The sequence below is a fragment of the Girardinichthys multiradiatus genome, chromosome 9, assembly GCF_021462225.1.
Source record: "Girardinichthys multiradiatus isolate DD_20200921_A chromosome 9, DD_fGirMul_XY1, whole genome shotgun sequence".
In the NCBI taxonomy this organism is placed as follows: Eukaryota; Metazoa; Chordata; class Actinopteri; order Cyprinodontiformes; family Goodeidae; genus Girardinichthys; species Girardinichthys multiradiatus.
In genome coordinates, this window is record NC_061802.1 from 1,773,396 (window position 1) to 1,798,662 (window position 25,267).

Here is a 25,267-nt window from a genome sequence, read left to right on the forward strand (position 1 = left end):
TGCCTACTGCCTCCTCCTCCTCTCAGCAGATCCGAGGAGCCAGTTCGCACCTGAGGACTGAAGTCTACCTGTGGATCCGCAGCCGTGAGCAGCACCATGGGGGTCTCCACGTCCAGTCTCCTAGATGAAACCAAGTCCGCCTACATTCAAGGTAAGAACCGGCTGAACCCGGTCAGATGGTCGCGGCGGGGACTCCGGGAAGCCTGGACCGTTTCTCTGGATGTTTTTTGGAACAAAGTTCCCGTCTGTTTGGATCAGTGTAATCAGAATAAGTCCTGCTGGTTTTCTCTTTAAACTCTAATTCATCCTGGATTCTGTGAGGATCAGCAGAGCTGAATGGGTCCTCCAGAGATCTGGATCCGAACCAGGCCACTTTGAAACCTGTTTTGCTGGTTGCTTCGTGTTTTTCCACGGAGGAACTTCCAGAGCGCGATGCGCCCCGGGGAGGATCTGGTGTGGCTTCCTGGTTTTCTGCTGGGACCATCAGGTCTCTGAAGCGCCTCTAGTCCTGCAGGAGAACTGGAAAGTGAGAGGAGACCTGCGTGGTTCTGGGCGTGTCTGCAGCCAGAACAACAGGCATTCATGTCCTGATTGTAAATGAGCTGCAGGTGCACCTACCAGAACAACAGGTGCTATTGTTTGGACCAAACTCTGGGCTTAACCAGGGCAGGATGGGACAGTCTGCTTATTAAAAGGTGCTACAGGAGTTGGAGATGGACGGGCCAGAACCATCTTTTCCAGAGTTCTGTGCATGAGAGGTGGTTCATTCTGTTGGTTTAGCTGCAGAGAAATTTGATCCACTTGAAACAGAACTTATAATCAGAGATATGTTTAGGAGTGAAATACAGACATCCTTCTTGTGGGAAGAGGTGGTTCTGTATCTCCTCCTATGAGTTCTGGTTCTGCCTCGGGGTTTCCAACTCCAGTCCTTGAGAGTTACTGTCCTGCAACATTTAGATGAATCCCTGCTACCTCCAGGGTTCCCTTGCAGTGGTCTGGTTGCCTTCCCAGGGAGGTGGTCCAAAGATCACGACCCGGTTCAGATGAGCAGCAGAAGCTGGAAGGATGATAGCTGCTTTAGAAAAGATGAGTTCAATGTAATTCAGCTCCTGAGAGTCGGGGCTTGTTATCTAATTGGACATATTTCTCAAGCCGACTTTCATCTCTGCATGAATAAACCAGCTATGATAATATTGGTTAAAATTAGCAGGAAAATGATTTTCAGGACATTTTTAAGGCGATTCTGTAGTTACTGTGGATCTGAGATTGTCTCCTTTTATATCTGTTTTTTTATTTACTTCAGATTCGGAGCAGAGCTCTTCATGAACAATCTGAGATCCACAGAACCTCCGGATGCTTCGGTTTCAACGGTTCTCTACGTTTTTGAAGAATATTTCTGAAATGACCAAATCTGAGTTGATGGATTTAAAGCTAGAATCCCGAGACCTTTTCTGTCGTCGTGCAAATATGGTGAAATTTCACTGCTCCAGTCTGTAGACAGTCTTAAATCATACAAGGAGGAATACATTTCAACACCAAGTAGAGATTAAAATTCAACAATAAGAAAACAAAAAAAATGAAAGACAATAAAGCTGGCTCTATAAATTGTTACATAGTGTAACGATAAAATAAAGTCCTTGTTTTAGAGACTTGTGCTGCTACGGTTGCATCATGAACATGAATTTCATCTGATGTGGTTTTATTAGAGCAGATATAAAAAAATCAAAGGAAATGTTTGGATCATTTGAGTTCTGTTCTGTTGCTTTGGTTTCTGGTCTGTATTTCATGTCTGGAATCAGGCCTTTTAGCCTGTTTTGCACCTTAGTGTGTGAACCCTAGGGTTAAAGGTCAACTGACTACTCTGTGTTATTTCCAACACAAATGCAGAAATGACAGAAACGAGGTTAAAACAGATGATGGACATGCAGAAAGTTCTGGTTTCAACCCTTAGAGACCCGTGTATCGGTGTTCTGTAAAACATTTTTTGTTGATGCTGACACAACTTCTTTGCCTCTGCTGTTGCCATGGTTACAGTGTGTAAATGGGAAACATAAAGCGATTGATTAGGCGTTGCAGTTCGATCCTGAAGTGCTCCAGAACATTAAGTGTTTGTGTTGGAGGAATTATGTGTTCTGGTTGGAGCGGTCCCTGTGGGTCCTTTTAATCCGCTCCAGTTCCCAGTGCATATCTGTAACACCCACTCAGAGCCTTTGTCTGCACATTTCTGGACCCGTCTGCGCTTCCAGGTTGGGCTGGTCAGTTTTCCTGCCTCGCCTGGTTTCTGTGAAGCATCCAGAATTGGGACGGTGTGGGTACGATTTTTTTGGGCCAAAATGTTCTGTCATAATACAGCAGTGTGACTGTACAGGGTGGGGCAGGCTGAGTTTGAGGTGGTTTCCAGGGCTGGACTGGGTGAGGTAATCCATTCAGATTAATGAGATGACATCAGTCCAGCTTTAATGGAGGTCACTGGAACATCTAGAACATTTCTCAGGAGATTCGGACTGGGTGGAAAAGATGGTTGTGTTGATATGTTTTGGGTTTTAATAGGAATTGTTGTTCAACACATAAACATGATGGTAGGGAGAGTTCTGCCAGCCACTGCAGTGTTATGGCTGATCTGGATGATCCAGATCAGGGTTCTGTCCCACCTGAAGTGTGTTTTACATGTATAAACCGGACCAGCTCTGTTGGGGACCAGAACAGGGTCCATTTTTTATAAAATCTGAGAAAGGTTCTGCAGCATGTCGATAGAAACCCTGGCTGCTCTACATGTGGACCCAAAGTTCTGCAGATTCTGTTTCAGATTAAGGCCCTAGGATGCATGATTGTGTAATTGTAATTTTTTTATTGTGGGCTGTAGATGGAAAAGTTTCTTTTCCTTTTTGCTGGATTTATCTTTAACTTGTCTTATTTAAGGGTTCCTATAAGTCCAGACATTTGTTTATGAACCTTCTTTCTGAGATCAGGGGTTGAGATCCGATGGAGCTCCTGAGATGTGGGACATGCAGGATCTTGATGTAGAATGTTAAATCAGGAAGACAATACTGAGTTTCAAACAAAGCCTACAGGAATCCTTCAGTTGGGATCCAGTTTCCACAACATGTCTGCAGTCTTGTCCTGTTCTGGTTGGACCGGGTGCTGAAAACCACATTTTACCAGAACTCTGCGTCGTGCTTCATTGCTGAAGGAACCACCTGGAGGGAAAGAAGGAAAACTTTTCTTTTTCTTTTTAAATGCAGTTAAACTCTTAACTTTCTGAACAAATCGGTTTAAAATATTTGACCCCATTAAAATTGTTTGCTAATAAAAAATGAGGCCGTTAAGTTATTTTTACTAAAAAACTAACAAATCCTTTATGTCGGGTTCATTGGGGGTGGGGACTATTTTATTCTGTGGCGGCTCTGGTTGGCAGGCTTGTTTGGACCATGTAGGCCCCTCTTTTGTACATGGCCCCATCCCTGGATAAAGATAGGGGTGGTTGGGGACTGGGGTCCGGGCCGGGGTCGCTCAGGTTCAGGCACGAGCCCGGGGTAGCCCAGACCTGGTTCAGGTGCTGGGGCGGTCTGCTTGTCTCGACCCCCGGAGGGAAGGGGACCACCTCCTGGGTCTGGGGGCTGGTTGTCACTATGGGGTATCGGTACCTGGGTCCCTGAGGCTCCTGCACTGTGGCTGCTGGGTGGTTCCCCTGGAATTCTCCACTGCTCCTCTCTGGGGGGTTACGGTAGTCCCAGTGGTGGTTCTCCTGGGGTTCCTGTGCTCTGGGAGGCCTTTGGATGTCTGTGGCTTGGATCTCCTCTGTATCTGTCCCGGGTCCAGGGGGCGGGTCTGTGGCTCCTCACACTCACTATTGCATATTTTTATGGAGAAACCTTGTATACACAAGCGCACTCACACTCAGACCCACAAGTGTTTAGATTCAGGTGTTAAAAGATGCACAATTGTTCTATATTGAGCCGCATTTACAACTAAATACATCTTGCATTCATAAGTACCGTGCACCTTTCGGTAAAAAGGCTGGTAATACGAACATTTCTGCAGGTGTAGAAGCAAGCAGGGTGTTGTCTTGTATTCTCTTCATCCTTCTTTCCTCCATTCTATTCTCCTTCTCTCCCCTTTTCCTTTTTGTCCTCCTTTCTCTCTTTCGTGCTTCTTTTTTTTCCTTTCCATTTGTCTCTGTGTCCGTAACAATTGAAATAATCCCAAAGCAGTTTCTAATGAAGTTTCTTTTTATAAACATCAAGCAGAGCTTTAAAGCGTTAGCTGTAATACTCCACTTGTGAAAGTAAATCTGTTGGGCTTCTCCTGGCACTCAGACAACAATTCTGAGTGCTTCTCTGCCAGAAAGGACAAGGTAAAAAAAAAAAAATCATGCGATCAGTTTTTATTCAGACTGAAAGCAAATGACACCCCTGGTTTTGTTTGGAACATGCAGAAAACCAGATTAAACCGGGAAGATGAACAAATAAGGTTTACAACAAGAAGGATTTCATCGTCCAGCCTCTCTGCAGCAGCTTGCCACATCCTGGCATTCCTGCTCTGTTTTTACTGCTGCTCTTTGCACCAGGTCACTCTGCCTCCAGCTGCCATTACACAACTGCTTAGAAATCCAGACGGAATGAGAGGAGCTGTGGGAAATCAAGGCTCGGCTCTCCACAAAGAGAGGAAGCTGCAGCCCGGACTTTTGGCTGGGAACGCACCTGTTGTCTAGATGCAGAGTGAGCTGCATAGAAATGACCCGATAAGGGAGCCCGAGACACGAGTATTTACATCAGAGTCTGAATGAAACATCATAATGTTCATCTGTCAGTAATGTTGGCAGCATCCAGCGGCAGTTTGTAGGTTATAGAGCGGATCAGCAGCAGGAATGTGGGCAGAATGTTGACAGGGCCTTTTAAACGGTACGTCAGACCGGTTCTGCAGCTCTCGGCAGGTTTGGGTTTAGATTGTTTAAGAAAAGCTCAGCGACGCCTTTCTGAAGCTGGTCCAGACCCTTAGCACCGGCCTCCGAGTCTGAAATCACATCAGGACTGCAGAGATTCAAGTTTCAGACGTGGTTCTAATTTAATTCTGAGCCGGAACAAGTTTCAGTGAAATAAATTAAAATGAAATGATGAACTCCACCATCGATGTTTGGTTTCCCTAAAAAGAGTATTTAATACAACGACCTGAACAATGAGTTCTCAGTCCTTTCAGCCAAGTTTCAAATATAAAAATAATTTTCCAGCAGAAATTTCTTCAGTGTAGTTTTCAGCAGTTTATTAAAGAACATGAAAAAAGAAGAAAGAACAAAAACAAATGATCATATTTTTCCATATTTTTGTATTTTAGTTTTGGAAGACACTGTAATCCATTTCTTAGTCTGTGTAGGAACTGGGAGGAGAGGTTTCTGGATTGGCTACCTTAGTAACCGATGGATGGACAGACGGATGGATGGAAGGATGGATGAATGGATAACAAAGTCCCTTTCCTGTTCAATTAATCTTCTGGGCTTTAGCCGCTTTTCCGTCACAGTTTGGTTTGTTATGGAAAATATTGAGCCTCCGACAGAAAACACTTTTCTGGATGTTGGCAGCCTTCCTGCTGATTTCACAACGTCTCATCAACCCAGAGAGCGACACGGAATCTCCGTCTGCAGAGGAATTATAGGAATGCTTTGCTCTTCCAGCTTTAAGGAGCAGGTTTTATCTCCGTGCTGGAAGCTGCTGCTGGTAGACCTTCACTTTGTAATGATTCACGTGTTTATTTCACCTGGTCTTCGTAAATTCATAAATGATCCTGAACTGACAAGCCGGGCTTCTTCTGAAACACACACACACGCACAAACCGATCCCCCCACCCGTCTTCGTCTCTGTCCCAGGTTTTCCTGCCTCGCAGTGACTCACTCCGTCTCTTGTAGATTTCTGGACTGATGACCCAATGATTCTGTGGGGAAACTGGTTCCCACTGTGGAAACTTTTCCACTTCCTCTCTGTTCACATGTGTGGAAACATGCCTGACATGTGCTGGCATGTTATGCTTCCTGGAAAAAACGGCAGCACCTTCTTGCTCCACCTTTCTAACCAGTTAGTCAGGGACCTGTGACCTCACTGTGACCTCGTATCAGTGACTTTTTTTCTCTGGTCTTGATGGACATTTGAATCATGCAGTGGGCTCCCTGCTGTGCATTGAAGGTTCTGGAGAATTTTGGTCACTTCTGAAATGTCTGTAGTGAATAATTAGATGGAAATGGGTCTCCTGGGTGGAGAACTCCGTGATGACAGTAAAGCTGTGTAGCTGCAGCTTAGCTCATGTCAGGTAGGGTGGCATGATGGAGCTGTGGACGGATGTGGTAGGATCGTGGGAATGTCTGCATGGGGAGAGCAACACAAGGATGTGGAAAAATGCATCAGAACCTTATGTGGTGAGTTCTTGGTGCATAATGATGGTGATCTGGGCAAATCCAGCCATGTTCTCATGGGTTCTCCATGACTGTGATACCATCTTTGAGGTCAGAGTCGTTTTTTAGGCGGTTTTAACCTCAGCCTCACTCTAATCAGCTTTTGCCAGGAAAATTAAGTTCTGCTTTATCATAGCTTCTGTAATATGATTACAGCTCATACACTCCCAACAGAACCCCAGTCTCAGAGAATCTGTGATATTTGGGAGATTTCCAGGGATTTGTGTTTGGGATCCACCTGCCTATTTGCATGTAAACATTTTTATTGCATAAAGCAGTTTTCCAGTTTGAACAGAGAAAAATGCCTTTTTAAAAACGGAAACTGGAGAGAACTGATGCCGAAACTGACTTTCTACATTTTATTTAAACTCCACATTATTATCAAGTTCATGTATTTTCATCCTCTTTTGCATGTTTCTTGCATGTTCTCCTGAGTCTTAAACATTACGACTGGATCGCCTTAAAAATCCTGGTCTGGATCTCAGTTTAAAGGCAGAACATTTGACCTTCTGTCATCCATGTTGAGGGTGGAAGAGCAGGTCTTCTCCTGTGAAACTAACAAACCCACATTCCAACATGCCTTCAGTATGGGACGGGCTCTGGTCCAACAGGCTCTGAAATGCTGCTCTTTGTATGAGACATTAATCCTTCCACTGAGCTGCTGTCTCATGATGGGGATGTGAACATGGATGGTTCACCTCTCCCTGCTGTTGGTGAAGCAGGAGCAGCATCTTTAGACATGGCTCCTAGCCAGCAGAAACAGAGATGTACCCAACCAGACTGATGCCAGCAGCTTGGCGGTCGCTGCAGAGTGACTCGGCCGAAGGGCAACTTGCTAAGAGAGATTTGACCAAACATCTCAGGGGTTGTATGTATATATTTGACTCTTTATGGATCAGAGAAAAATCACAAAACGATCAAACATGTGCAGAAAGTTCCTGTTTTACAAAAATCATTGCAGCAGTATATTTGTTTCCCCTGGAAACGAATGGTTCAAATCAGGATGAGTGGATGGAAACTCCTAAGTGGTTCTGTAGAACCCTTGGTGTTTGGTCTGGAAGCCAGGAGCAGGCCCAGCTTGGTGTCATGTTTCCTTTAAGCTGCAGACATCTGTCCTCAGGTCAGTTTGGAGGGCCTCTGCTGCAGGCCGCTGCTTTTATCGCTGACGGGGCCTGAAGGAAATAATCCTGAGTTATTCTGGGATCAGAGGCACAGATGAAACCTGTCTGAACGTCTTCCACAGGAGACACAAGGCAGCAGAGACTCCGAGTGCTGAGATAAATCAGATGGACCAGGACGAGTAAACACAGAAACATGGAGCTTTTGTTCTCCGATAGGTTATAGTTTTTATTTGCAGAGCATCTCTCTGGCTTCTCCCTCCAGTCTCTGAGTCGATAATCTGAACAACTTCATGCAGGTTATGCTTCCAGCGCCGTGCCGCGATGCCAGATGTTAAACTGGTGGTTTTACAGGGAAATTAAGTGGCTCATGTTGTTGGCTTGAGCATTTCGCTGAACTTTAAATAGTCTTTTGACAAGTTTTTCTTGTTCAAATTTAAAGGCTTTTATATAAAAGGTTGTGGAGTTTCTAAAAAGCTTAAATATGCTGGATGGAAGCTCAGAGGTGGTGTGGGTGGAAGCTGGATTAGTGAGGACAACAAGCAGGAGAAAGCTTGATGTTGTTCAGATTCTAACATCTGCAGACAAAATGTCCAAACCTTCTGCAGACTCACTCATGGACAGAAGATTTATTATGAAAACATCGTACCGTCTGATTGGTTGGCGACCATTCTGCCTAATTATCCTAATAACAGATTATAGTTTGGTTCTGAACTACCGAATAATCGGGAGTTGGCATAAAAGGCCCGATGACACAGAACCAAACCACGAGGAGCAGATTTTCATTTTCACTTAAACTAGTTCTTAGAATCATCTCTGAATGTACTGATCCAAACCCAGTGACGTAGATAATTTACTGTATGTCACTAAGTGTAATTTTATAAAGCTAAAATGAAACAAATTAATTCAAGAATAAAAAACAGCTTTTTATTTCTGTAATTCCAGTTTCAAACGGTGACATTTTTCCTTTCGAGGGATTTTTCCTGGTGACTTTTGTCTGTGGTCGATTTTTATCCATAATGCTTCTCTGATGCTTTTACAACCTTTGTTTGCCTCTTGGCTTATTTTATTTCTGCGTCTGAAGCTCATTTGAATATAATTGTTTGTGTGTTTTACAGCCAGAGGAGGAGCAGGCAGGCAAATCATTGCTGATTAAGGTGAACAGCAACAGCTGGGATGGTTTGAAGGAGTCTTTTTCTTGTTCTGGTTTTAAAGTAACATCATATTTCAGCTTGGTGTGTCGGCTGCATTTCATAAAACAGACATGCAAAAGGAATAAAACTAATCTGCAGAAAAAGGTTTGCCCACACATCTCCAAGTTTAAGGAGAAACCATTTGAAAAGCTTCAGACTTCCTCTGAAAGCGCCTGTCCACGTTTTTCTCCTCGTCTGAGTTTTAGTGATCAAACGGACCTAAAACAGAGCACAATAAACAAATTACTGCTGCAGATGTTTGCATGGACCACGTCGTCTCTATTCAAATCTCCTGTGATCTGCAGGAACTGAGTTAAACTCATCCAACCGTAAACAGGTGAGATCACTTCCTGTGTGTGTGTGTGTGTGTATGTGTGTGTGAGAAAAACAGCTGGCCTCTGAACCAGCTGACAGATAAAATACGTTTTCCTTCGACCCGTCCCAGCAGCTGCAGAGCTCATCAGGTATGAAACCTGCAGCAGATTTTCTGCCTTGATGTTGTGCAGAAGTAGGTCAGCAGTAACATTAACAGGCTGCAGTATTAGCATTCGAGGAAAACTCCATGTGGAGTTCAATGTGGAACGTGATGAGTGGATCCACAGTTTGTGCAGTGACTTCGAGGCCTCCTCCTGAGTCTGCTGTATCACGGTGCCACTGGACCAAAGGTTCTGTCAGTTCTCAGACCCTGATGTGGTGGAAGTTCTAAAACTGAAGGTTCATTTAGGTCTTTCAATCCCGTTAATATCTGACAGATGAGTGTTGGCAGTTTTTTGACTGAACATGTTGAAATGAACATGTTTTCTGTCGATGTTCTCTGAACTTTGGACTAAAGAGGCTGCTTTTACCTGAGGAGCTTGAACTAAACATGACTAAACAGAACAGAAAACCTGCTTCCATACAGGACTTAGTCCAAAGTTCCCAATTATTCCGCAAAAGTCCAACATTCAGCCTCATTCTGTCTGTTTTGAGAGACACTATTAAAATGATTTCATCCCCTCTTTCAACTTAACTACAGGTCCTTCTCAAAATATTAGCATATTGTGATAAAGTTCATTATTTTCCATAATGTCATGATGAAAATTTAACATTCATATATTTTAGATTCATTGCACACTAACTGAAATATTTCAGGTCTTTTATTGTCTTAATACGGATGATTGTGGCATACAGCTCATGAAAACCCAAAATTCATATCTCACAAAATTAGCATATTTCATCCGACCAATAAAAGAAAAGTGTTTTTAATACAAAAAACGTCAACCTTCAAATAATCATGTACAGTTATGCACTCAATACTTGGTCGGGAATCCTTTGGCAGAAATGACTGCTTCAATGCGGCGTGGCATGGAGGCAATCAGCCTGTGGCACTGCTGAGGTCTTATGGAGGCCCAGGATGCTTCGATAGCGGCCTTTAGCTCATCCAGAGTGTTGGGTCTTGAGTCTCTCAACGTTCTCTTCACAATATCTCACAGATTCTCTATGGGGTTCAGGTCAGGAGAGTTGGCAGGCCAATTGAGCACAGTGATACCATGGTCAGTAAACCATTTACCAGTGGTTTTGGCACTGTGAGCAGGTGCCAGGTCGTGCTGAAAAATGAAATCTTCATCTCCATAAAGCTTTTCAGCAGATGGAAGCATGAAGTGCTCCAAAATCTCCTGATAGCTAGCTGCATTGACCCTGCCCTTGATAAAACACAGTGGACCAACACCAGCAGCTGACACGGCACCCCAGACCATCACTGACTGTGGGTACTTGATACTGGACTTCTGGCATTTTGGCATTTCCTTCTCCCCAGTCTTCCTCCAGACTCTGGCACCTTGATTTCCGAATGACATGCAGAATTTGCTTTCATCTGAAAAAAGTACTTTGGACCACTGAGCAACAGTCCAGTGCTGCTTCTTCCCTTCTTTCCTTCCCACAGACTTCCCACTGAGGTGCCTTGATACAGCACTCTGGGAACAGCCTATTCGTTCAGAAATGTCTTTCTGTGTCTTACCCTCTTGCTTGAGGGTGTCAATAGTGGCCTTCTGGACAGCAGTCAGGTCGGCAGTCTTACCCATGATTGGGGTTTTGAGTGATGAACCAGGCTGGGAGTTTTAAAGGCCTCAGGAATCTTTTGCAGGTGTTTAGAGTTAACTCGTTGATTCAGATGATTAGGTTCATAGCTCGTTTAGAGACCCTTTTGATGATATGCTAATTTTGTGAGATAGGAATTTTGGGTTTTCATGAGCTGTATGCCAAAATCATCCGTATTAAGACAATAAAAGACCTGAAATATTTCAGTTAGTGTGCAATGAATCTAAAATATATGAATGTTAAATTTTCATCATGACATTATGGAAAATAATGAACTTTATCACAATATGCTAATATTTTGAGAAGGACCTGTATAATGCTTCTTGAATCTTCAGTCTTGTTGTGCATGCATGACTGGTTCTGCATGCACCAGTCATGCATACACAACAACATTGGTTCTTCATGCACCCTGCAGGACCTGTTCCAGCCAGGGAGCGAGTCCAGGTCTCTGTGTGCTGACAGAGGGTGGGGGTTAAACACAGCATTCTATAAAATGTTATGTCTATAAAACAGTTTGGCATTTTTCACAGACCAGTTCATGAATTGTTAATAAAAAAACACCTTTGAGACAAATTCAAACATGTTTTTACCTCAAAATAAAAGAGATATCCTGTAGAAAAGAAAGGTAGGTTGTAAAACATTTAATTTGTCCTGCAAATATCTTCTGAAAATCTAACCGTCCTGCTGCTGTTTGGGTGGTCAAAGCTTGTTTTCCACCTGCAGTGGAGTCTCACTGGGAGACTCCACTGGAAATTAGCTTCCCGTAAGTGGGAGCAAGATATCCACTCTGCTTAGTTGGAGTCGGCAGAGATTCAGGAGGAACCTTTAACGATCTGTATTGTTGAGGACTGAAGGAAGAAAACAAGGAGGCCCGCAAAGATTCAAACTGCAGCTGCTGTTAGGAAAAAACAAATCTATCATTTTCAGACAGGCATTAAATATATTCTTCTGATTTATCATTACTATTAAAAAGCAGGTATGTTTTATTATTTCAAACAATCAGAACATCACTGTTGAAAGCATGTTTAGAGGTTCTACTCTAAAGTGAAAAACAACAGAAAATGACGCTTTCAGATTATATTCTGTCTCCCTGCTGCAGATTTTATTCCACTGTAGCCTTACTTTGGGGGTTTTACATAAACAGCCGATGGGACCCATACATCTTTACTTTTCATAATCCTTCATCATATTTCTGCAAACTTTTCACAAATATAAACCAAAGTCGTCTCTGCTTAGCTCCTTGAGTTCTCGTCAGCGTGCTGGACCCAGCTGGAGTCCGTTTTAACGCGGTCCTGAGGAATGACGCTGCTGTTTCCCACAGGAGAAATGACTCCATCAGAAACCCAACATCAGCTCTGGCTTCACACCAGAGAAGATGATGAACTGTAACATCTGCAGGCCCAGGCATGTTCATCTGTGAAGCTGAGGATGTGTTTCTGGAAACTGGGCTTTTAAAGCAGTGTAAACAGTTTTTAAAGCCTTCAGCACCTCCTCCATCTGCAGAGCAGATGTTTGCAGACCTGAAGAGACAAGAACAAAATGGGGGACAACTTTTGTCCTCCTTTAGAAGCAGAACCTGCAGAGTTTGACCAGGTTTAGCTTTAACAGTGAAATCTGAGAGGATTTCCTCTGAATTTGTGTGAGTTTGCTGCCATGCTGACCAACTGCTGCAGCAGAACAGAACATGACTTTGGACCGAGTCAGGTCTGAATGTTTGATGTTCCTCATCCTGTTATCTGGAGTTGGTCTGCTCTGAAACCAGAAGTTGACTTCAGGTGGAGAGAAATAAAATCGGTTCTAAATAAAAATAACAGCTGGATCAGAGACTCAAATTATTATTAATATTCTTATTATTGATGAAAATGAAATCAATATAATTAAATATTACTAATGAAATTATTGCTAGCAGCATTTATAAAGTAAGCTTTTCTAATAATAATAAAATAAATATTTATTTCTGGAATATATAAAATAAACTGGTATCTATTATCAATAAATTACAGATAATAGAATGTTTTAAATTACCTCCATTTATTACAAAAATATTATTATTAATCAAATTGAAAATGATACATAATTCAAATGGCTACTTTTTTCTTATTAAGATCAACAAGAAAACTTATATGGATATAAAATTATATAAATACTTTTTTCCATTAAAATTACATATAAAAAAAACAAAATAATTTTATTATTAAGCCATTTTGGCCCAGCTCTGTCAGGAACAGGCTTCTGCTTGTTGGGCGGAGTCAAAGGTTAAGTCAGGGGAGTGGTCAAACATTTGACCCCACCTGTTTGACCCCGCTCAGACTGGAAACTTCTCCCACCATGGAAACAATGGTTCATAATAACGTAAACATTTGGTCCAAAGACATAATTTGAAAATACTAAAATGATCATTTTCAGAATAATGTTAGATTTTTCAGTTCAGGACAAATTTTATAAAACTTGTATGAAGCTCTGGACGGTCTGGCAGAAACACAGAGGCTTAATGACCTGAGGTCACTTCATGCAGAGCTCAGTCTGAGAGACGTCCATATGGGTTTTATTAGGAAGCTACAGTAAACATGAACAGATTCTGGACCCCTCGCAGCCCTGGCTAATGTCCCGGCTAATAAATCAAACGCACCTTTTAACAGCAGAATGTGCACGGTCCTATCAGAGCTGCAGTCTGTGGCTGAAAAACCTGCTTGTTTTCTGCCTGATTACAGACTGCTCCAAAGACTTGAGTCTGAGTCTCTCTGCTCCTTCCAGACTTTCCTTGAACACCAGACTGATGATTCTGCTCTGTAGAAGCTTACAGGAACCATCTGAGAAGATTCAACTTCCTAAATATCCTGAGTCAGCCTAAATATGGGCTGGAAGCCTGGTTTAATTTTGCACCTCAGGTTTTAAAACTGTTTCCAACCACACAGCCGTAATGATGTTAAAGCCCAGAGCCGTTGGTCTTTAGTTTGGTTTGCTGTGTTTGTTCTTTGTTGTGTCTGAAAACTCTGCAGATACGATCTCAGGCTGGAGGAAAGCTTCCTCAGTTCACTGAGTGGAAATTTACAAACTGCCAGAAAGACGAGGATATTTAACCCTCTTCCTGCGGGTATCGGGTCAGAACATGTTTACTGTAAATATATAATCTGACATTCAGACCCAGGAGGTGCAGCACATGTTCTCATTTGTTTGTTTGAATAGAAGGTGCTGGTATCAGCAACTGAGACCTTTATGAGAAGATGCAATAAGGTCCGAACCGTTGCATCATAATTCTGAGGCTTTTATTTGGACTTTTATTCATAGTTTTAGTTTTTGGGGTCCAAAAACTAAAACTAGTTTTGGTGAGGTGCTGAGGATTTGGGCTTTGGGATGAACTCCTCTGTATATCAAGATATCTAGAGTCCGATATCTGAAGCTTGGTCCAAACTGGGTCATCAACAGAACAATGATCCAGAGCACAGCAGCTCATCATTAGAACGGCTGAAAGACAACAGGTGTTACAATGGTCCAGTCAAAGTCCAGACCTCAGCCTGGCTGAAATGCTGTGTAAAATGCAAGAAACAAACAGATCTAAATGAACTGAAGCAACTTTTGAGAGGAAAGTGGACCAAAACCTCCCCAGAACAATGAGAGAGATTGATGAGTCAGACAGGAACCATTGCTGCTGAAGAAGGTTCTACAAGCTGCTGGGTCATGTTCTGGACCTGGATTTGTACTGTAAACTATTTTAGAACCTCCTATAGAACCTAGATTTTCTCTCGTGATGTTCTGAACTTAAAGGACTTTATTTGATTGGATCTTCTTCCATTTGGTCCTATCAGCCAGCTCTCTTCTTCATGTTAACATTTATTTATGTATTCAAATGTTTTGATATTTTAGAAATGATGAAGATTAAAAGTAGCTTTTATAATTCTGAAGAAATATCTTCAGTGAACACATCTTACTGTAGCGGAAGCAGCAAGATTTTGTGATTTTTGGTGATTTTTAACTTGCTTCCAGTGCGATAAAATGCGAGCAGAACAAAGCTGTACGTATCATAAATTTTTGATTCCTTCTTCGTTAAATAAATTGAGTCAGGAAAGACTAAAGTCTGGTGTAGTTTGATCCAGAACTGAATGAGACCTACTTGGCTCAGCACTCTGATGAAGAAACAAGTCTTTATTTTAGGTTTAACCAAATATTCTTTGCTGTATTTTTATCTGGTTTTTATTCCTCCAACTGTTGCTGTTTATTCATATAAATTCTTCCTGCTTCATGTTTCTGACTCTGGATTTTCTGCCGGTCAGTAATTTGACCTCCAGGAAACGCAGCATCAGGATCTCATCCTCATGGATAAAAGCTGCTTTTAGAGCCTAATGACTGTTTGTTTTCATACTTCTTCTTCGTGTGTGTGTGTGTGTGTGTGTGTGTGTTGCTGCAGGCCAAGCCGAAGCCGAGCTGAAGGAGTTCAGTCCGTACTACAGGAAGCAGTTCTCGGTGGCCCGGTTTGCTCAGGTGGAGGATGAACTGGAACAGAACAAACAGAAGATCACACAGCTGCTCAAACAGAAGGTACGTAGTCTACAGTAACTGGCTGGTTGTCTGCATGTAGACTATCAGCTGGTAAATGTGGAGCTGGGCGTTAATGCGGTGGAAAAGCTCTTCTTCTGAGCTCTCAGATGGAAAAACAGAAGCAGGAGCGGTCGATAAACTACAACCGATGAATAAATGATGAACATAAAGTAGAAACAGGTTGACCTTTAGTGTTCTCTCAGGTAAAGGTCAACATCAGTTTTATCAGGATGTCAATTAGACTAAGGTCTGGCTTTGACTAGGCCATTGTAACACATCAATGCTTTCGAAGTGATTCCGCTGTTGTTTGGATCATTGTTCTGCATGAGGTGTTTGGGCTAATCTGCTGTGTTTGGTGTTCTCCAAACATGGATCGGGTCATTATGACCAAACATCTCCACTTTGGTCTCATCTGTTCAAAAGACATTGTTCTGGAAATGCTCCATTCAGATGCAGCTTTGTAAACCCAAGTTGTAAAGCCTTGCAAACAGCCGTTCCTGGCTGGTGTTATCCTGAGGCCTGTAGAATCTGAGGTTTTGGGTCATTTTTCTGAGATTGAAATTCTGACCTTGAGTTGAATCTACTGGGATCTCCACTGCTGGGAAGTTTGGCAGCACCTGACTGCTGATCAGCCTGGGAAGGACTGACTTATTCACTTTGTGAAACCTTATGTTTAGCAGAGGGTTCCCCCAATACTTCTCATGGCTTCATGTTCCCTTTCACCCGCTTCCTGTAACTCTTTATTTATGGTCATCAGGAGGCTCCAGAGGAGGGCATCGTACTCTATGAAGAAGGCGTGTGTTACTTTGATGAAGCCAGGAAGTGGAAGGAGCGCTACGTTGTGGTGAGAGCCAACTACTGCCTGGAATGTCATGAAAGCCTGCAGGTGAGTGAGCAACTGCCATGGTACCATCACAATCCGTCAGCTAGTTCTGCTCTTTGGTTGTAACCATGTTCCTACTCTGCTGTCAGTCTTATGTTAAGGGAGCTCCTCCGCTTCACAAGCTGCTGCCTACAGGGGGCAATGTTCAGACCACAGAGGAGATGTACATGGAAATGGTGGACAAATGCTATCCTGATGACAGCAGTGAGTAGAGTTGCCAATCGTCCCATATTTAGAATAAAACGTTCGCATCCCGTATTGAGCTGAAACGGGACGCACGTAGTCCCGTATTATTAGGTGGCTCAAAAATCTTCACTAAAATGTCAATGAAATTAATATATTTAACATTACGGTAAATTCATTACCAGCCATATCCTGCTCTGTGACCAATGAGCTGACAGAATATTTCGGCTCATCTCATTGGCCAGCAGGTACCGTTGCTAAGGATAGATACAGACGTCGATTCGCGTTTCCCCAGCGTCTCCTCGCCGCTTACGCGACAAAAAAGGCGCGTGCTTGTTTGTAAACAGCATCCGCCGCTGTAAATCTACGGACACCGTGAAAGCTCAAACTAGATAGATAGATAGATAGATAGATAGAAGATAGATAGATAGATAGAAGATAGATAGATAGAAGATAGATAGATAGATAGATATAGATAAAGAGCTTTATGAGGAATGTGTTCCTGCAAACAGCCTACTAGAGTGCCTCACTACAGCTCATCCCACGTCATGATGGAGAGGACTATTTCTATGCTGACGACACCTTGTTGTACAGTCTGATGTACCTTGATGTCAGTAAACCTTAAATTTAACAATGGCAAATTCAGATTTATGCTCAATGATTTTCTAGATTAATTCTGTTCTATGAGTTCTGATATTGAATGCCTTTTCAATGATCTAACCACACATTAGGAGTTAGGACTAACATTAGTTTTGAGCTTACTAAATCTTATTAGGGGAGATTTATACCATTTCTTTGTAAACCATTTTTCTGAACATTTGACCAGACCAAATCATCTAAATGAACTTTGCAACAGTTGCTTTATCATTTCTTTGCTGATGACACTCAGGTTTATGTTTGTGAGAAAACCCAAAGATCCCAGGAGTCTAACATATTCTGATGAGGTACATCAGCCTATTGGCTCCTTAGGCCTCTAAAGTTAACACATCTCTGATCTGCATCGGATTCCTGCAAGAACCACCTGATAAATTCCCTCAGTTATTCGTTCTTCTTAATGAGCTACTTTATGCTTTTGAAGCAAGCATTGGTAGGTTTAGGTTTTAAAATGGCCTCAGAGGGAAGATTTTAGACTTTGATCAGTTTTTGCTGCCATGTTACCGTTTGAATCGTATCTTTGATCAGATTCCAGGGGTCATCTTCTGCTTATATATATATGCAGAGCTGTGTGGAAACCTCTACAGGAACCAACCTCTGAATGTGTGCAGAAAACTGAGCATATCTGTTGAAATGAAACTAATCACTTTCTTGGTTTGTATATTTAATAGAAACATCAGTTATAAAACATGTTGCAGGTTGTTTTTTCTTTTTGAAAGATTATAACGAGGGACAAATATCTGATACAGAGTTGATCCTTGTTTGTGTGACGCTCCTTCCCTACGGGCATCTTTAATCTCCTCCTGTGTAAAACAAGCAGAACTGGGAAGTCAGGTGAAATAGTTGATGTCCTACTTTGAGATCAGCCAGGTTTCAAATGTTTCTAAATCAAACACTTGGATGGATGAAAAGCCATCTTTCAACAACAAATAAAACTCTGGTGGGAAATTGGTTTCTGAGTTAGAAATGCTCAGAAAATCCACTGCTGTAGCCAGACAGGAAGCAGGAAGTGATGTGATGCAGAGATTTGGTTGAAACTGGAATAGTAAGGAAAATTATTAATGAAGAACCACTTCTCCTGATAGATTTTCCTCATCAGCCTCTCCTCAGTTTAACCTGGAGTTTCTCTTCTGCTTCAGGTGGAAAGGAGGAGTTTGCGCCTCCTCTGTCGGGAATGCCGGGACAGTTTCCGGTCTACCTCCGTCTGCCCTACAGGAGGGATTCGTACTTCTGCTTCAAGCAGCAGGCTAAGCAGGCCAACTTCCTCTCCATCCTGTCAGACTGCATCAAGCACCAGAACCAAGGTGGGGAAACTCAGAGATGGAGACATGCTAGTCTTTAACACTTGGTAAAAAAAGACTGCAGTTTGCTGAAAACTCAAAAACGGAAACCTGAATAAGTCAAACAGATTTTTGATGCATCTTTTCCTAAAGATCTACCCTGTAGTCAGAAGAAATTGAATCACAAAACTTTCCTTTAAATCTGGAACCTTGCAGCTACTGGAATCAAAACCTGTCTTCTAAAAATCTAACATTTGATAGATTGACAGAATCTATCAAATGTTTTAAACTGGATTTAAACTGGTTTCAGTGTAAATTCTCACAAACACCGATGGTTACAAACATAAAAAAAAGCTGTGACTCCCAAGTTTTCCTTTGAAGCCGATCATAATCCAGATTTATTAGTATATTATATTTAATGTTTTATTTTGATCTGTAGCAGCAATAACTGTTCAGAGTCTACTGGTGAATCCAGGATGTCGCTGCTCCTCTAAACACTTGGTACACATTGAGCATCAAGCCTGAAACTATAAAACATCTAAAAAACTGTAAAACCAAAGGTTTCATCTTAATTTTCTACCATCTCAGGGAACCTAAAGAAGAACTTAGTTGAGGAGAAATGAAAGTTCTCTCCTGAAGAAGCTAAAACCACGTTTCCATCTCTGTTCTTGAGCTGCAGCAACTAATACTTTCCTGATGATCCGTTGTGAATCAATGGTCCAACTGCTGCAGATGTAGATCTTCTGCATGTCCTTCTAGCAGTTTGCTTTATCCTCCTTATGGTTGCTGCACAGCATCACAGCTGAAGGTGAACTAGTTTCCTTGTCATCGCCATGACGACAGGCTTGTATGGCAACTGAGCCTCGGAAACTATTTAATGATGCCGATGTGGAGCATGTCGCTGAAGCACTTCATCTGGCTGATAAACGACCCAACTGACTCATCCAAATTTTTCCTCTCTGTTCCTCAGACTTCCTGAAGAAGAAAACTTGTGAAGTCCAGGCCTTCCTGAAAGCCGTCCAGCTCTACCGACAGGACAGAGGCAACTATGAGGAGTGGGACATGCTGATCGGGAGCGACGTACGGGTATGTCTTCATCCCAGAAGTCTTCATCAGTGATTCCCAAGTCTCATAACCCTGAAGACGGGGCTTTAATTAGTTTTAATGCTCTTTGGTTCATGGAGCACTCATCCTTCAGCAGGATGAGTGAATCACTGTTCAGTTTCAAATGACACACAGGAAAACACTAATTATGGAGATGATGTAGATGTTTACCAACAGACCTGCAAAATTCAAGATGATTGTCTGTTTAGGTTGATGAATAAATGATCAATCTGTTACTATACCTTTAAAAATGTCTAATATGCTAAAACTGGAAGTTTGTCTGATACCTGCAGATCGTCCCTGTTCAGGAAGCTCCAGTCACCACACCACAGCTCTTAAGAATGTGTTGGTTTTAAATCCCCTGCATGTGAAATGTCTGTTCTGGTCCTGATGGGCCTCAGAGTTGTGTTTAACTGGGACCGTCTGGTTGTGCCAGATTGGTTAAAATTTGGTGGGTCTGAACTTCTTTGTGTCATTTGTTAATTATTATTCTGAGGGAACAAAAATTCAATGTGGGGTTCCTCAAAGTTCCATCCTTGGGACACTTCGATTCAACATCTTCAGTATTTGCTTCCTCTGAAGTTCTGGAACATCTCTAACCAGATGTCAGCAGGTGACTTGTAACTTTTTACCTCTGTACCATAGTCCACTAAATTAAACGAGGCGTAAAACACTACGTAGACCCGCCAGGTCTTCAGAGACCTGCTGACTCAGCGTCCACAGAACCAGAACGAGGAGAGGCAGCATTTAGTGTTCCTCAGCTCTGGAACAAACTCCCTGAAAACGTGCAGAAACCAGTCCTCTAAATCAGGACTTGAAACATTATTTACTGCAGCTCCCCAACAAAGGCCAACCCCTGTTTAACCAGTTTATTTTTAAATAATTTCTTAGCTTTTTATTTGCTTTAAATGCATATCTTATAGTTTTTAAGTAATGCTTCAGGTGTACTATTCTTGAAATGGATTTTATGGTTTCATCATGTTTCCTGTAAAGTGGTATGATTTACCAAATGTAAGAAGAGTGCAACCAAAATCAACCTTTAAAGCTGCCAGGTGTTCATCGGGCCTCCAAAGTTAAATTAGTTTATATTTCAGATCAGTTACTTTTCCAGCAGATTCATTGTTTATCTTCTGCCTGCAGCTTATCTGCACGTTCAGGTCATCAGCTTCTCTGCATCTACAGGAAGTTAAGGGCAGGCTGATGTTTGAATTCCAGGAGGAGAACAGCTCGTTTGTTCTTTCGGTTTCTTTGTTACTATCCTTGGATCGGTTGTTCGGCTCTTCCAGCTGTTTTCCTGTGAATCCGGGCAGGAATCCACCCACGTCGGCTCTGGAAACGCTCCATTGTGTCTGTTGCTGTTTGTGTGTTTTCAGGAAGTTTGTGCTGCAGGAAGCTGAGCTCACCATGTACAGGCTGTTTCCTGTTGCTAATAAACCAGTTTAGTCAGACTTGAGGAATGACTGGAATGACAGGGATGGCAGTTTCCACTCCACACCTGTAGAGTCATGCATCAGATGTGCACACTGGAGCACTGCGTTGAAAGTAGGTGTGCACATTGTTAAGCTACATGTTACAGCCTCTTGAAGGTGATCCACAAGGCAGGAAGAAGCTGGATCACAGGATCTCTTAACATCTCTTAACAAGCTGCACCGCGGTCCCACCTCCTGTAGCCTTCAACAAGCTTCTGCCATTGTTCTGGCAGGATATGTGAGCACTCTTCTGTCCATTTAAAATGCTTGGTCTCCTTCACTGACCTGGCTGACCCAGTCTATCTATTTCAAAACCAGTTTGGATGTGTGTGCATTTTCCAGTTGTAACACCGAACTGGGTCCAACTTTCAACCATCCAGCTCAATGGTTCCTAGAGTTGGGGTTGGGACACCAGAGGAGGTCCTGAATCAGAATGTTTGGGATCTTGAGATCCTTTAGAGAACTTTAAATAAAACTGCAGTTGCAGACAAGTAACTTGGTGGTACTGGTCGACTCAGCAGCCTGTCACGGTCAGAACCAGAACAGTTTGGGAAACGCATATCTGTTGATTTGAGGACAAGCTGAAGAATTTGGAGGTTCATCTTCATTATTCTAAACCCTTTGTGCAATGCACCAGTACAACTGGGAGAAAACACAGCCCCACAGCATGATGCTGCCACCACCATGTAGCATTGTTAGGTTTTAAACTCACCTCAAACGTCTCCAAACATACTTCCTGTCCAGCAGCTCAGTCTCTGTTCTTATCTGACTCTCTAACTTTTGAGCCAGAAGACCTTTAGCTTGTCCATCTGGGTTTTAGTCCAGCTTAAAGTGTTGAAAGCTTCGCTGCAGATGGTCACACTGGTGTTTATGGCAGACCTCAGCCTTGGAGGTTCCTGAAGTTCCTAACCTTGTTAGCGTCAAGTTTGGATCTTCGTCCAGAACTTGGCAAAGTAGTGACACATCAGAGTAACGGATACTTCTGTAGCTGATCCTGGAATCCTGTAAACCTACAGCTTAGTTTGGTTTAATGATCCTCAGATGTTGACAGTTTAACTGTTGTCTGCTTTCAGGTGATGGCCAACCTGGTGATGGAGAAGCTGCTGCCGTCGCTGGGAAAAGACCTGCTGCCTCGCCTCAAAGCCAAGAAGACCGAGAGGAAGAGAGTTTGGTTCACTGTGAGTCGGTTCAGAACCTTTATCCTAAAATTGGCTGAATTTCTTTCTACAACTAGTTGTTTCATGAACAAAAGGTTAGTCTAAGTTTCACTTTTCTCAGACGATGGAGGCAGCGTACGTCCTGGTTCAGGAGCATCTGCTGGCGGGACTGTCGGACCTGAAGGAGGAATGCAGGATGTATGTCCGACAGCAGGAGGTTCTGATGCACTCTGACATGGACCAGATCCTAAACACGAGACGGCAGCTGGAGGAGAAGATCCAAGGTATCTGAACTGTCTACAGAAACAGCATGAAGCTCAGAGTAAAACTGCAGGTTTTGTTCTGATATGCAACTCGTTCTCCCAGCCACAGTCTCAGAACCTGCGCAGCGACTATGCTCCGAGTCCGTCCAGCCCTACCTGGGCTCCGTCCTGGAGGAACTGATGGAACCAATCAGCTCCGGTTTTATGGACGGGCGACAGCTGATCGAAACAAAGATGGAGGAGGTGTGTCAGAGCGTCCTGCAGGGAGCAGACAAGATGCTGAAAAAGGTCAGTTCATCCCCCTCAGGAACAATCCAGCATTGAACTGGAAATACTGGACCACAAGTGGTACCTTCAAAATGTATCATTTCCTGGTTTTCTCTCCACAAACACCTCAAATAAAGCCACACTGAGTTTAAACAACTTCCTCTGCCTCTCAGGCTCTGAGTGAGATGGCGAGACCCAACCTGCTGAGCTGCTACACGAAGATCAGCTCTCTGCAGGACAAACTGAAGCACCTGCAGGAGAGATTCGGTTTCTGCACCATCACAGCAGTGAGCCATGGGGCTCAGATAGACCTCCAGCAGGTACGGCCCGGTTCTTCTGAGAGATGGATGCAGGCCATCTCATCAACAGTCTGTGGAAGCTGTAATGAAATGTTAGAGCCGAGGTTCATTTATCAGACTCAGACGAAACCTTTAAAGACTCAGACGTAAACCCGGACATTATGCATGTTTGATAAGATCCAGAGCTGATGAGGTCCTGCTAGAACATCCTGTAAAATCTGGTCTGATCTCCTTCTTCTCAGCTGATTGAGAACGCAGCGTACACGTTCGAGCTGATGCTAATGAAGGCTGTGAAGGACAACCCAGAAACCACCGGAGCAGTCGTTGAGAAAGCCAAACACAGAGTCCTGAAGGTCAGTTTACGCCGAGAGGAAGCAGGTTCTCCAGGAAGGGTTACATCATTGTAGAGAACTGTGGCCACACCATCACACAATTTCAATCAGGTTGAGGTTGGGACTTTGACTAGGCCACTGCAACACCTTGATTCTTCTCCTTTTCAGCCTTTCTGTTGTAGATTAGTTGCTGTGTTTGGGATTGTTCTGTTGGCCCAGTTCAGACAAAGCTTCAGCTGTTGGACAGATGAACTCATAGTTGACCCAAGAATACTTTGGAAAACAGATCATGGTCCACTTAATGACCGCAAGGCGCCCAAACCATCAGCCCTCCACCACCCTGCTTGAAAGCTGACATGAGGCGTTTGTGATCTGCTGTGTTTTGGGTTTCTCCAAACATGGTTCTGTTCATTATGGTCAAACATTTCTACAATGATCTCATCTGTCCAGAAGTCTTATCCTTCATCCAGATGCAGATTTGCTAACCTAAGTCCTGCTGCCATCTTGTTTCTAGAAAGAAGATGCTTTCTCCTTCAACTCTTCCAAGCAGCCATACTGGTTCAGTGTTTTTCTAACCATTTTGTTATGACCTTTAACCTGCTAACTGATAACTGTAAAATGTGAGATGTTTTCCACCTGGGAATAATCCATCCTTCTCTCTGTAGAATGATGAACTTCAGATAGTTTGGAGATGACCTAATAACCCTTTCTAGATTGTTGGGCAGCAGCAGTTGCTTCTCTAAGGTCATTGCTGATATCTTTCCACCCTGGCATTGTGACAGCTCACCTGTATGCTCTGATGATCAGTAAATTGATGCTTTTGTTCCTGATTGCTACTTTTTCTGACATCCTGTGGAAGGATCCATCTTAGCTCCATTACTGTTAAAGTATTGAAAGAGTGAAATCTGTAGTTTTTTTTTATTTTGTTCTTGAGGTAAGATCTAAATAGTTTTTATAACAACCTGATCAGTGAAGGAGGGTATACTTATTTATTACCACAACTTAATCTACAGAGAAACAGTTTTTCTACAGTTTATGTCTGAGACTTTAACATATAAAGTTGATGCCCTGACTGACCTCTGACCTCTGCCTTCTGCAGCAATATGACTACGACAGCAGCACAGTGAGGAAGAGGATCTTTCAGGATGCCCTGGTCTCCATCACGTTACCCTTCATCAAGAAGAACCTGGCTGACTCCTGCCAAACCGTAAGACTGCAGACACAGCTGTGGAGGACAGATTCAGTTCACATCTGGATGGTTTCTGATGTTCAGGAGCTTCATCCACACGGTTCTGGTTCTAAACATCACTGAAATTAGGTGTAGATCAGCAGAGCGTACAAACCCAAGCCTCAGCCTTCAGTGTTGGACTGTTTTATATGGTCCAGTTGAGGTAGTGGTCGGGTTAAGGTTAAAAAGTCCACAGTTTCACATTAAACATCTAAACGTTTTTACTCTTAGAATAAACCCCCTCCTCCTCCTAATTGCTTAATGTGGCACAAAGTATTCCAGCAGTTATTGTAGAGTACAGTTAATTATTAATAATAATTAGCTCATTAATAATTCAGATGTTCTGTTTGGGAGGAGCCTTTTAAAGTGGTGCCTTAATAACTGTGATGGTCGGAGCTCCTTTAGTTTCCACAACATAACCACAAGCCGGGGGGACTGGTGTAGGAGTCTTCTTTTAGCCAGCTAACTGGCAGTGTGCAGCAACAGGTAGGGGAAGGGGAGCATGACGTTACTTGGTGTTATAAACAGTGGAAGAAAACATCACTCCAGCATTTTGTCTGGTTTCTCATTTAAAGAACTATGGCAATAACTTCGTGTCTGCTCCTCATTTCTTCATTCTTCAGAGGTTTTCTTGTGACTTCAGCTGCGTTTTCTGTCTGAATCGGGCCGTGTTCAGAGGAAAGTTCTGAAATGATTGATGCCTTTCCTAGGTCCCATTAGGTTTCCTCTGGTTTTAAATGAGAACCTACAAGCAGAGCTTAGCATTAAAAAATGAACCTTGTTGGT

General features: G+C 42.9%; 1 protein-coding gene across 1 annotated transcript in view; it reads left to right on the plus strand.

Annotated features, from left to right (window-relative positions):
• niban1a (niban apoptosis regulator 1a) overlaps positions 1–25,267 on the plus strand; it is a 27,994-nt gene continuing 2,727 nt past the window's right edge. The window contains exons 1-12 of the mRNA XM_047374616.1: positions 1–151; positions 15,232–15,362; positions 16,120–16,248; positions 16,335–16,449; positions 18,222–18,386; positions 19,333–19,448; positions 22,009–22,113; positions 22,214–22,376; positions 22,459–22,643; positions 22,796–22,942; positions 23,164–23,274; positions 24,353–24,460. Coding sequence (XP_047230572.1) covers positions 97–151; positions 15,232–15,362; positions 16,120–16,248; positions 16,335–16,449; positions 18,222–18,386; positions 19,333–19,448; positions 22,009–22,113; positions 22,214–22,376; positions 22,459–22,643; positions 22,796–22,942; positions 23,164–23,274; positions 24,353–24,460 — 1,530 coding nt within the window. The 5' untranslated portion in view covers positions 1–96. The remainder of the gene's footprint in view (positions 152–15,231; positions 15,363–16,119; positions 16,249–16,334; positions 16,450–18,221; positions 18,387–19,332; positions 19,449–22,008; positions 22,114–22,213; positions 22,377–22,458; positions 22,644–22,795; positions 22,943–23,163; positions 23,275–24,352; positions 24,461–25,267) is intronic.